Source organism: Mus caroli, chromosome 18, assembly GCF_900094665.2.
Source record: "Mus caroli chromosome 18, CAROLI_EIJ_v1.1, whole genome shotgun sequence".
Taxonomy (NCBI): Eukaryota; Metazoa; Chordata; class Mammalia; order Rodentia; family Muridae; genus Mus; species Mus caroli.
The window spans coordinates 39,782,670-39,795,706 of record NC_034587.1 but is presented as its reverse complement, the minus strand read 5'-3'; the positions used below and the strand labels follow the sequence as shown (position 1 = coordinate 39,795,706).

General features: G+C 42.9%; 1 protein-coding gene across 12 annotated transcripts in view; it reads left to right on the top strand.

Moving 5' to 3' along the window:
* Ppp2r2b (protein phosphatase 2 regulatory subunit Bbeta) overlaps positions 1–13,037 on the top strand; it is a 404,944-nt gene that overhangs the window by 286,241 nt on the left and 105,666 nt on the right. Inside the window, exon 1 of one of the 12 annotated variants that reach the window (XM_021150235.2) lies at positions 1,741–1,839. The exons of the other annotated variants lie outside the window; for them this stretch is intronic. Within the exon in view, the coding sequence (XP_021005894.1) occupies positions 1,767–1,839 (73 nt within the window). The 5' untranslated portion in view covers positions 1,741–1,766. Of the gene's footprint in view, positions 1–1,740; positions 1,840–13,037 lie in introns of those variants that run through there. 12 annotated transcript variants of the gene reach the window in all.

Below are 13,037 nucleotides of genomic sequence, written 5' to 3'. Positions count from 1 at the left end.
TAAGCAGAAAAGTCCCTTTAACCCTTTGCTGCTTGCAGGACAGAAAGAGAGCAGGAGTTGGGGCAGGAGAAAATTGAGGGCCTTGAATGTTTCTAATTAATTTGAAGAAGACTTCTGTGCCTCTGTGTTACCACTCATAGACTTCTTGTTTTAATTTTCTGTTGTGCCCCCACCACCAACGTGATGTGCCAGACAAAGGGATAAGCCATGAACAGAACAGACACTACCTATTAGAGTCTAGTGGGAAAAGTGAATAAATAAATGGGAAATATTAGGGCTATAAGCTCTTTGGGGGGTGGGAATTCAGGTTACTATGGAAACTTAGGAGGGTTCCCTATTTCCTAACAAATAAAGAAGGCCAGTCAATTGAGAGAAAGCAGAAGTCCCTATAATAAAACATCAAGTAGGTGTGATATTTTTACTTCAAAGACTCCCAGGTTCAGTGTAATCTGTACATAATTGTGTCGAGGGAGCACAGTATTAATGCGTTGAAAACAAAAGCATTTTCTGTGTCCTGTGTTCTATGGTCAACTTATACCACTTTCAACAATTGGAGGAATTGAGGTCATTTGTCCTGACACAGGTTTTTCTAACATTATAAAAGAATACAGACATACCCCGGCTTCCTGGCACTTGCATGCATTTGCCTTTGACTGGTTGCTTTTTTTTTTTTTTTTCCTGAGCTGTTTTCTTTGCCCTTTGTGATAGGAAAGTGGCAGAAAGGCACAGTGTCTTCACGCTGTGTTTTTCCCTTTCTATTTTTCTGATCAAACTGTATCGCTGCAGAGGAAATCAAATCTAATCCTCAATATATTTAGCATGAAAGCAATAAGGAGCATTAATTCACCCCAGAAAGAGTGAGATACAGTTGGGTACTCAAAGAGAGAGTCACCATGGAAACTGTTTCCTTGAGATTCTGAACTCTCCTGGCTCCAGGCATGACTATGTGAAGAAAGGAGGGTGAGTTGAAGAGAAGCAATATCGTGCCCTTTCTGTTGTCTCTACAAATGCAGCTGAGGGATTGCCATGAATTATTGATTGCGTGCATAGAAGAGAGATATGAATTAGAATTATTAAACTGTTGTCTTGTAAATGAGTGTGTCAGAACACAATAGAACTTGTTCCTCGGTGTTCCTCTTTGCTACCTGTCAAAATCCTGTTGAGCAATCAGAGAACTATCCTAAGGTCAAAAGTTTGAATGGAAGTGCTAGGAATTAGGGTGACGAAAGAGTCACATGAGCGACAGCTAAAGCAGCGAGCTGTCAAGACGCCTAGATACACTTGCCTTTGTGTACCATTTCGAGATGATTACAGCTTCCGAATCTTTGCAGAGATATTAAAGACATAAAGGTCAAAGGCCAGCTCTTGCCTTGGGGACTGTGTTAATGGGATGTGCTGGAATTTCTCTAAGGACAGACTAATGGATGGAACGCTTTCTGTTTGTGTGCACGTGTGTGCAGCTCACGGTGCACCCACTCTTTCAGCTCTCTTGAGCTTACATCCTCATTCTTTGGTGTTTCTCTCTGTGTGTCACCTCCCATTTGTGTGTGGGAGTCCTGTTAATAAGGGTTAGCATGCATTCAGTGTTTCCTGGGAGTCTGTGGCTCTTCTGGGTCCTTCACTGGGTAGTTGAAAGCAAGGGCTTTTGTGGAAGTGTGACTATGTTTTCTTTCTCCAAATAAATAAGCTGGCAAATGTCAACTAAAAAATATTTATGCTGTTGTTTGCTTCTCTCAATAGCCCATGAGAAAGTCCCCATTGTGTGAATGAGGAAATGGAATTTTGGCGATGGCAATTCGTTGTGCTCAGTCCTAAAGCCAAGCGAGTGGCGAAATCCAGGTTTGAAACCTTGTTTGAATCCTAAGTCAATTGTCTTCTCAGAGCACCGCCATGTCTCTATTTTAAAAGACAGAAAACCCACCTTTGTAACTTGTATTCAAGCTTATAGCTGTTTGAGGGCTTTAGAGCATAGGTCAGCGCCTTCAGTACACACAGAGTTGGGCACTAAGAATAACAAAATATAGCAAGTTCCTGCCTCCAAGGCACTTACCATCTTCCAGAAGTGGCATGAATGAACCAGACAAGAGTCAAGGGTGCAGAGAAGGGAGATTAATGAGACTCATGCATTTGTTGAGACTGAGACACATTCTTCTTCATCTCTCAAGATGGGAAGGAGCTTCTGGAAGGCGAAGGTAAGAGAGAAAAACATTGAGAGTCAGATCTGCAGTGTAATTTTAAGCAGAGATATGAAAATAGGTACAAAGGGTTTGAAAAGAACGGGGCACACATTTGAGAAAAGTGTGACAAGCAAGTTGACAAGTACACCAGTATGACACACTGAGTGTGACACCAGAGGGAGGAACTCTGGGTCTTGTCAACAAACATGAGATATCAAAGGGGGTGCGCTTATATTAATTAATTAATTAACTGCAGTTAAAACAGTCCGTTTCACTGTCTATCGCCATAGTTTGTACATATGAACACCTACTCTCCATTTCCCAGATTAAAGTTTAGGACTTCATAAGATCTTCTGGTCCTTTCTGACTTAATCCCTTCTTTCCTCAGGGATTTTTTTCCCTATTCTGATTTTTCTGCAAGGGTCCAGAGAATAGTGATAGAGGAAAAATTAACAATGATGGCTTAAGGAAGCTTTTAATAACTCACAGAATGAAGCATGAAGGTAAGAGATTTCAAACAGGAAGGGCGTGCTGTAAGGTTCAAAATCCCTCCCTTCCATTCAGCTAAATATTTCTTCAGACCCATACACTATAGATACAGTGATTGCTAGCATGCTGTATCAATAAGGAGACCAAACAACAGTTCCTTTCCAGTGTAGTGTAGCAGGAAATGAGAGTGCTTAAAATATGCTTTAAATGAATACCTGACCAGAGTAGGAAAATCAAGGAAGTCTTCCTGGGAGAACCGTAGCGCCTAAGGACTAGATGCATATGGGCTATACAGACCAAGGGAAAGTCAGTGGTTGAATAGGCAGGTAAGAAGTGAGTAGAAAGGTCAAGAGTAGAGGACCTGCCATGTTGAGGTAGTAGTTAGAGAGTTGCAGAAGGAAATAAGAGACCTTCATAACAAAAGACAAGAAATATACAGAACTAGATTAGATCAACAGAGATTTACTCGAGAGCAGCATGCAACCAGCAAGCTGTCGCAAAAGGCTGCATTCATCATCCATGAACTTTCAGGTGTTCTGTGTTACAAGCTTGTCATTGTAGCTTATATTATGGGCCGCCACCTGGTTGTCAGTCATCTCCCTTTGAACTTGAGCCAGAAAAACCAGTCAGGCCAGGAGCTTTCCAACATCAGTCACCTAGCTCTCAAGATGAAGCTGTTTTCCTTATTCTCTGCACATTCTTTGGCTCCTTCGCTGCCGCCGCCATCACCACCACCATCACCTCCCTTTCTCTCTGTGCCTTTGGAATGGGTGTGGCCAGTGCAAGCCACCCCCTATTATGCTTTGTCTTACTTGTCCCCCATGCAGCTTTGGGCAAGCTGTTTAGTTCTCAGCATTCCCCTGCCTCATCTGTCAGCAGGCAGCTCTGAGAAAGTAGCCTTTGTAGCCCTGAGGACAGCCTCCGCCCTGCTGCCCTATTGCCAGCTCTGCCGCAGGTGACCTCCTCTCCTTCTTTCAGACCCTCAGGCATCCTTCAGAAGAGCACTACTCACTAGACACAGTGTGAATGTGCCCGAAAGCATAATGCACTGATGGCCCTGGAATGGGACCTACTGAAGCCTTCAGTGAACCATGTCTAGACAGGGACAGCCCTGAAGTGGGGAGCAGAGAGAGGCTCTCAAGTTAGGAGGCAGGTGCTGCTGAGAACTAGCTGGATAGCTGTGGGCAAGTCCATCAATTCCAGGTGCCTTTGATCTTCTCTGTAAAATGGAGGAGACAAAATGGCATCTACCCTATGTGTGGGAACTGGAGAACAGGTTAGTGCTTGTAAAGTATTAGTACTTCGTGTGGTGATGGGGTGTGAGTGTGTGTGTGTGTGTGTGTGTGTGTGTGTGTGTGTGTCTTTATCCTTTATTAGTACTGTGGATATTAATTATTGTTTCGCATTCTGCTCGGTCATATCTGTGTGAGTGGAAGAGCAGAGCCTGCCATCCTGCAGGGGCTGTTGCCAAGAGCAGCTGATGAAGAGGTGCACATGGCCCAGGGCCAAGCACACAGCGCTCCCCCACCCCATAAATGTTTGTTGAATGAATGAGAGCAAAGTACCTCTCTCTAAATGTTTTCTGTAAATGTTTCATCCTAATGATCAGGGGAAGCTTCCATTCAGAAGGAGGTGCCAAGAAAGTTCACAGGGTGGCAGCCTGGGCTTAGACTTGGTGGATTCTGATTATATTGAACAAAATATACTCAGATCAGTCTATTTGTGCCATTGAAGTGGTGCCAATGAGCAGCAAACTGTGCTTTCAAGCTGGAAGACTGCCAGGATCTAGAGTTTCAAGTCAAAGCGAATTCTACCTGTGTCCAGCATCCTCCCTCTCTTTCCACCTTAATATTTGGCATGCTTTTTTACAAAAATCTCTACAAAGGCTTCTGACATCTCAAAAAATCTGGCCCCAGATGTTTGAAAGACTTTTGCAGATAAGGTAATCAATCCATTTGGTGGCCAGATGCTGTCTAAAAATGTTCCTGCTACAGCACGGTGAGTTTCTAAATTCATTAGAAACATAAATTAATTAAATCTAATCAACAGTGGGTGATACAGAAGATTAAACAGTGGAAAACAAATACATTTCCAACTGGGTCACATTAAAAAGAGAGACAAACAGCTCTACTTTAGAGGTAAGGGAAAGGCAAGTTAACAATTGTCTGGACGTTCCCAGTAACACCTTCCGAATCCCAGAAGCAGGATAAAGCTGTCATTCATCCTAGGTTAACGTTCTACTAGAGTCTCTTGGACTTCCTGTATCCCATGCACTGTTCTTGAGCAGTTTTGGGCTTCCTTCTGCATCAATGCTCTAACAATCTCTGCCTTTTCTTTGTTCTGTAGGTAGGGCTTCTAGACAAAGGGCCTGGGATGTACTATGGGCCATGCATATGAGACAGTGCTTATCATATCCTCTTTGTCAGATGTGGAAATGGGGTGAAACAACCTGCTTTATTTACTCCACGGTAAAGAAGTTACTTGAGTTCAGAGGTCTTGCCTGTCAACATGACCACCACCAATACCAGAATGGCTTCTGGCTCATAGGTGATGAATGAATATCGTTAGATGTATGAACTGTAGATTGAGCCCCTTTGCACAGGACTTCTGATCATCATACCTATATTAGTCCTCAGTGTAAACAAGCCATCAAAGATGAGTCATTTCACAGAGCACATCTTTTCTTCCACAGAAACATACCTGAGGTATAGCTACTCTCTAAGACCTTATCTTTGAGGGCTCAGCTCCTGATCATTGTTGTACAACATTCTTCTCCTTTGTTCTCTACCCTCTCAACCTAGACAGAACTGAAGAAGAGTCTAGGTGAGCTAAGAGTGAGTTTCTGAGGTCAATGCCTGGTGAGCCTTTGACTGTGATTCACTGTTTCCTTGTTTGACACTTCCACTAGCTGGTGCAGATGAATGACCCAAGGCAGTGGGGACCAAGGAATTGTAGAGAAGCCAATTTGCAAAGGATTCTGGGAAAGCCAAGACCCTCAGATACTGAATCAGAGTCAGGTAGAGTTCAGAAACCAAGTAGTGTGAAAGATGTGTGCAGGTGTGTCAGGAAAGCCCAGGTGTCAATAGGCATTGACAAATAATCTGTTGCTGTGAGTTCACTAAGAACAGGTGGTTGGCATGGCCACTTCTTAGGGAGGTCATCTGAGGTTCTTTGAACCTTGCCTGCAGAAACCCTGACTATTTCCTCAACCCTTGACTTTATCTGCATCACCACCTAGTAACATTTGGGAGTACCATACAGCATTTGACAGTCAACTTCCTGTAATAAATTCAACAACAGCAAAAAAAAAAAAAAAAGAATGGGTGAGAGACTCTGTAAATTCAGGATCCAGAGGTCTTTTATATGGGGAGCTGCTCCTTAGCTCAGACCAGAAGGATCAGTGTGGGAATGACAGCCCAGTGCTGCCTGTTGTAGTGGTGGTGATTAAAGAAAATAACAATCTAGCCAGCTGTGGTGGTGCATGCCTGTAAGCCCAACACTTGAGAAGCAAGTTCAATGTCACTCTGGGCTACAGAGTAAGTCTCAAAGCAAACATGGTTGGAGAGATGAGGAGGGAGAAGAGAGGAAAGGAGAGAGAGTTTTACAAATAAAACTTTGTCATTTTTAAATGTTGACAACCTGTTTAAAAATTTAGAGACTGTGTGAGCTAGCTCTGCAATTCTGCAATGTTATTGAATAAAACAATAAAATAATTGGTGATGAGATTTGCCCTATCTACTCGAAGTGGCTTTGGTAGTCCTACTATGTGGAGCCTTGCACTGCCTTTTCTGAGTCCTAGGAAGGGATGCACTAGGAAAAGTAACAAGACATGGTCACAGTTACTGAGAACCTGCAGCATGTCCCTTTCTGCTCCTCACTCCCCTCACCCCTCATCAGACCCCACTAAAGGCATCCTGCTACTAACCTCATTGTTTATATTTTAAAGACAATGATGTTCAGAGATCTCAAGCAACTTTCCTAAAGACATATCACTTACAAATGACAGAGCTAAACTGTATCTTTCCGACAACATCTAAAACCATCCTTTTAACTGCTCACCGGGTAACTTCTAGAGAAGAGGTGGCAAATGCTGTGACCCTGCAGGACAGTTCCTGTCCTTGGTTGTAGGGACCCCCAATCATAAAATTATTTTGCCGCTATTTCATAAGTGTAATTTTTGCTGCTGTTATTAATCCTACTGTAAATATCTGATAGGCAAGATATGTGATGTACGACTGACCCCCATGTGGGGGTTGCTACTTACAGGCTGAGAACTGTTGCTCTAAGTAAAGTGTTATTCTGACGTCAGTGTTTATATGTGACTCGTACCACTCCAAGTGCTTTCTATACATGTGTACACACACACACACACACACACACATACACACCACATGTACATGCACTAGGTAACAGTCTCTCTGTCTTATGTCTAGACTCTCCAGCAGGTAAACACTGAAGCTATCATTTAAACTGGGCATGGTTGATGCCTCTAGCTAGCTGCCCTTTCTGCCATTATTGATTCACTGACAGCTGTCCCTCGGCTAGCCTTCACTATGTCATCCTGCTAACTCCAGGCACATGGGGCAAACACCAGCAGGTCTCTGAAGCTGGCTCCTCCACTACTAATAAACTAAGTAATCTATAAATCCCTTCTCCACCATCCAGCAAGCCAATTAGATGTTGTTTTCTTGAAGGAGGGCACCTGATCAGACTTTCTTGGCATAGAAAGATCTCTCCCACCCAGCCTCTGGTGTTCTAATGTCTTTCTTCCTGAATGAGTGGAGACTGTCTTGGACAAGCTCTAGAACTGAAATATCCCAAGAGTGAGTGTGCACCTCACAACGAGTTCACATAGCTAAGTGTGCCTCATTGAAGAGAATGAGGTACATGTAAAATTGTGATATTTTACATTTTAATAATTCATTGGGTCTGATGTACCTATTGTGTGTGTGCATGTGCGTGTGCGTGTGTGTTCCTGTTTGTGTACAGTATTAGAAGACATGAGCCTAGGATACCAGGTAACAAGTATCATTGAGATTAATGAGTAGCCCAAGAATCAATGCTTCCAGTGAACATTGATTTTATCTCTGCTACTTGTGAGACATTAAGCTGGGCAAGGAATATCCGTGGTGAAATGTCAGCTATGATCTCTTCCCTGGTTGACTACACAGTCTACAGGGCAGATAGTAACAACACCAATACAAATATAAATCGCTGAATCTCAGGAAAAGCATGGGATTCTTGTGAAGAGCCATGCAGAGTAGCTTTGAAAGGTGCTGTCAGAAATGGCTGCTCTCAGGAGGGGTCATTTAAGTGTGAACTTTCAAAACTGAAGAGATGCTAACAAAGGAAAGGGGTACTCTAGGCAGAAGGAAGGAAGCAGGTTTGAACACCCCAAAGTGGAGGGAGACAAAGTGTCTTTATGGGTCCTGCAGCCAAGTGCAAGACCAGAATAGAGTGAAGAGAGGTATTGAAAGGCCATGTAATTCCACAACATTGCCACACCATTAAATGATCAAAGGTTTATGGAAATCCAGGGCTTCCATAGAATGGGGTCTAGTACATTCTACTATTAGTTTCCATTCTGTTGAAGAAGCAAGAGTTGTACTTGAGATCCTAGCCAGTACTGGAGTACCTTTAGTGCTTAATGCTTTGATTCTTTCTGTTGCCAGGTTAGACACTGAGATTTTATTTTTTCCCAAGAACTTTCAGAACATAATCAATACATCCATCATAGTCATGGTTAAGAAACTAATGGGAGCATGGGAATGTAGGAATTTTGCTGCCTCATTTCTTAACAGTCAGATTCTCTGAGCCCTTTGACTTCCCATACTCTCCAAAGGTCAAGACTTAGGTTGGAGGAATCCATAGATGAAAAATTCCCTAAAAAGCAGATAACTTGGGAAAATGGAAACGTGGTGTAATTTCCATTCCCTACCCATTTTCTGTGTTTGAGGTACTGCTTCTGGAAAATAATTACTGCTTGGTTTCTCAAGAACCAGTTTTATTTTAGAAGTATCAAAGACCAAGATGCTACAGCCATGGACATTGGAAAAAGCAAGCTCTAGGCAAGTAAGCTGGCATATGCATTATACAAACAGCAGTTGTCCCCTGTGAGCATCCTAACCTGCCAGCTGTGGACCAGTGTAAGAGCCTAAGTATCAGGAGAGAGAAACAGATATGATTCTGTCCTCAGAGAACTCATAGCATAGTTAGGGAGATAACATACACCCCTCATAGTCTTGAAGCTATCTGTTGGCATTTGTACCATAACCCCATTTAAATGTGTCCTACTCAAATAGGAGGAGGCTCTCTAGGTTAGCCAACTTTTAAAGGAAACCATTTTTGCTTTATTTCTAGAAGACACTAATTCTCAAATCTTGGGAAAATGAAATGTAGAGACACTTGGTCAGCCAAGAGCATGAGTGTCTAGAAGAGGGTGAAGGACTGACCATGACTAAAATATCAGGTGTTGACAAAGATGACATTAGGCTGAGCCCAGAAGACACATCCCGCCCCCCTAATAAGTAAAACATACAGTTCTGGCTCAAAGGGTTTTCTGACAAATCATACATATGTGCACTCGCGCTCTCACACACACACACACACACACATTCACACTATGACTAAGAAATTAGGCTTTTGGCAGGCCTGTAACATGGCTCAGTGAGTAAAAGTGGTGGCCACCAAGCCTGACAACCTGAATTTGATCCCTGTGACCCATGTGATAGAAGGAGACAAACAATTTCTGCAAGTTGTCCTCTGACCTCCACACTTATGCTACACATGTGTACCCACACGGATACACACAAGCATACAAGCACATGCATGCATTCAAAAGCACAAAACAAATGAATATGCAATTTCAAACAACTTGAAATACATAAAACAATGGACCAGGGAGATGGCTCAGAAAGTAAGGGTACATGCTACCAGTCCTGAACACCTGACTTCAGTCCCTAGGTCCCACATGGTAAAAGGAAAGTTGCCATTTTCCTTCTACATACACCCATGGCCATACACATTCACATACATACATACATACATACATACATACATACATACACATACATGTGTTCATATACATATGCAGTAATCTATAATGATGAAAATGTGCACTGGCTCTATTCCAGAACTCCAGATGCTAAGGCAGGAGGACTGCCCTGAGTTTGAGGCCAGCCTACACTACATAGTGAGTTCCAGGATGGCCCCGATTACAGAATAAAACCATGTTTTGACAAAAAAGCAGGTTTGGGAACTACAGTTGGGTTCAAATCTCAGCTAGTCATTAATCTTCCAAACTGGGACAAGTTATTCGACCCATCTGGGCTACCATTTCTCTAGCTGAACAATGGAGAAAGATCTTAAGGTCAAGGAATTGTTGTGTTAATTAAATGACGCAACATAAAACCCAAAGCACAGCCTCTGGATTCACTGGATGAGGTTGGAAACAGACCTTGGAGGAGGGGGATACCCACAGGGGGTCTAGTTCTGTGCCTGGAATGTAATAAAGCAATTCAGTAAATGACATTTCCAGAGAGCAAGTCTGCCTTTCTAATCTGCCATAGTGGCATCTCCCTAAGACTGAATGTGCTTGGAGCTAAGTCAATAGCTCATTAATTTCCGTTAGTCTTCTTCATGACAATAACAGCCCTTCCCCTGTAGACACAGCACAGTAAGGAGAGTGCACCCAGAGTTTCTATTAAGGACAGACTTCCTGGAAGACACATACAGAAATTGCTGGACTGTACTTGGCACCATCACCCTGATCTGGCCGTTGGCCAATGTCTTTAAAGCTCACACAGGTCAAGGGTGAGTGTGCAGTGGATTCTTTCCACTTCTGACAGACTTGCTTTCATGCGGTAGGGAAAGCAAGGGCCATGAACAGGTCAGACTGCCCATGTGGAAGGGATCTCATGGTAATTGCACGTCACTTCAAAGTGTGCATAGGTGAGCAGCCTTCTACTTGGCAGGCAGGCTGGTAGCTAAAAGAATAGAGTCCTTTCTGTGCCTGGCTTCAAAAGAAAAGGAAGGTGGGAGAGGAGGGAAGGGAGGGCAAGGCAAAAGAACAATAGGGTTTTGGTTTCCTCACTGCTGCATGAGGATCTCTGAATTGCCCAAGTGTGAGAGAAACTTAGAACCCTCCAGCTGCCTTCCACTTTGATTTTAAGTTGGTGAGATATACATATGTCATAAAGCACGCCATTTCAATCCTTTTCAAATGTGGAGTTTGGTGACATTAAGTACAATGCTAAATGACCTGAGAGTCCCCTTGAGGCTTATGTGTAGACAGAGTTTCAATAACTTTTTTTGTTACTATCTGTCTTTTGGCATTGGGTAGAAATGGAGCTTGTACAGATGTTTCTTCGAGTGTTAGTGGTGACAGGTCCTGGGTAAGATGTGTTTCTGCATGAGTTCAGTTCTGTGTTCATATAGCAATTCCACCCTGTTTCTTCATTTCTCCACAGCTGTTGCAACTTTCTCGCTGACATATAAGCTCGCTATTATTTCGGGAATATTATAAATTCCTTTACTATCCTCCCTTCGTTCCTCCCTACCCTTGTCCCTTCCTGTGCTGCCCTAGGGACAAAACCCAAGACCTCATACATGCTAGAGAAGCACACAGCTATGAACTACTGTGTTCATGGAACACACACACACACACATGCTTATTCCTTTGCCGTTGTGTATAGCACAATCTTTGAAATATTTACTTATAGCTAACATCTCAAATTTCTCTCCATCTGGTCTCTTTTAAATACATTTCTGCAGGTCCACAGAAATTATGCTTGTCCAAGTTAAACGTGACTGTTACAGTCTTACTGCAAAGGTGTGTTCGAGCCTTTTCCCTTGCCTATCAGCAGTACTAGACAACATGACGTGCTCCACATGTCACTCGTCAGTCAGGACACCAAGCTTTCCACCAACTTTTTAAAAATGTTTATTCATTTTGTTTTATGTTTGGTGGCATGTCTGTATGTGCAGTACATGTGTGCAGTGTTCTTAGCTGCTGAGACATCTCTCCAGCCCCTTTCCTCATCGTCTTGGAATGAATGCCTGAAGGTTCTGTCTTTTCTTTCAATGAACACTCTCCTTGAGATCTCGTACCATCTTGTGCTTTTAAACGCTGTCTGAATGTTAATGATCTCAGAATCCCTGAACTCCAGACCCTATTTCCAGCAGCCCACACAGCAGCTCGATTTAGAAACTCTCACATTTCCTATGCGTGGAACTGAACATCTGCTCATCTTGCAGTAGCCTGCTTCACCCTTAAAATTCAAACCTCCAGTATGACAACTCTAAGGGCAAAGACTATGAAAACATTCCTGATTGTCAGTTACCCTCAGCATGAATGCAGAACGTGGCTTCTCTCTGATTCCACAGCAGCTGCCTTGACCAGAGCGCCTCCCTCTTTCCCCTGAGTTATCTATTCCATTCTCTACGGCACCCCTCCATACACAGCCTCACAGCCTCAAACTGGTGAGCATAAAAATCGAATGTTCCTTTATTGACTATTCCCCAACAGCCTTCCATTTTGCTGTATAGTAAAATGTATATGACAAAATAGTTTTTAAGTTTTTAATTAAAATGACTGTACCATTCCCCCCTTCTCTTTCTTTATTCCAGCCCCTTCTCTGCACTGTCCCTTGAACTCTTCTCATTCCCCTTCATTCCCTCTCAAATTGATGACCACTCTTTCATTATAATTGTTACATACACACATTATATATGCATAAACATATAAATACAACCTGCCCTGCCTATTGGGTATTGCTTGTATGTATGTACCAGTGTTGACCAGTTGCTATTAGATAACCTCAGGGATCTCACCCCTGGGAAATACTAATGCTCCCTTCCTCGGCATTAGATAGTTTCCTGTAGTTCTTTGTCTAAGGGTGGGACCCCATTAAAATTTTGTTTTAACCACTTTTAAACATGCCGTTTGGTGGCCTCCATGTATATTGTGCTGTTCTGGCTGTTTCACTCAATCCAGGCCAAAGTGCTTGCTGTGTTGTGCAAGAACTTGGCACGATCTGACTTCTCGTTGTTTCTCCTTCATTTTCTCCTTCTTTGCCCTGAAATGGTTGCCCTTATGCTTTGACATAGGCTTGTTCCTTCTTAGGCTCTCTCCCTGGCCCCTCAATCTGGAAGCCCCCTTTGCCTACTTTCAGCTACCTCTTGAGGTCCATAATGCTTCCTTGTCTGAGTTCCAGCCTCTCTCCACTCTCAACACTGTTCATCTCTGCTATTCCCCATTTGATCCTCACAGAACACAATATAAAATATTATTTGTTGTGTCTATTGGCTGTTGTCTTTTCCCCACAACTAGAACATGAGCTCTATGTGGACAGATTATTTTATTTTATTTTG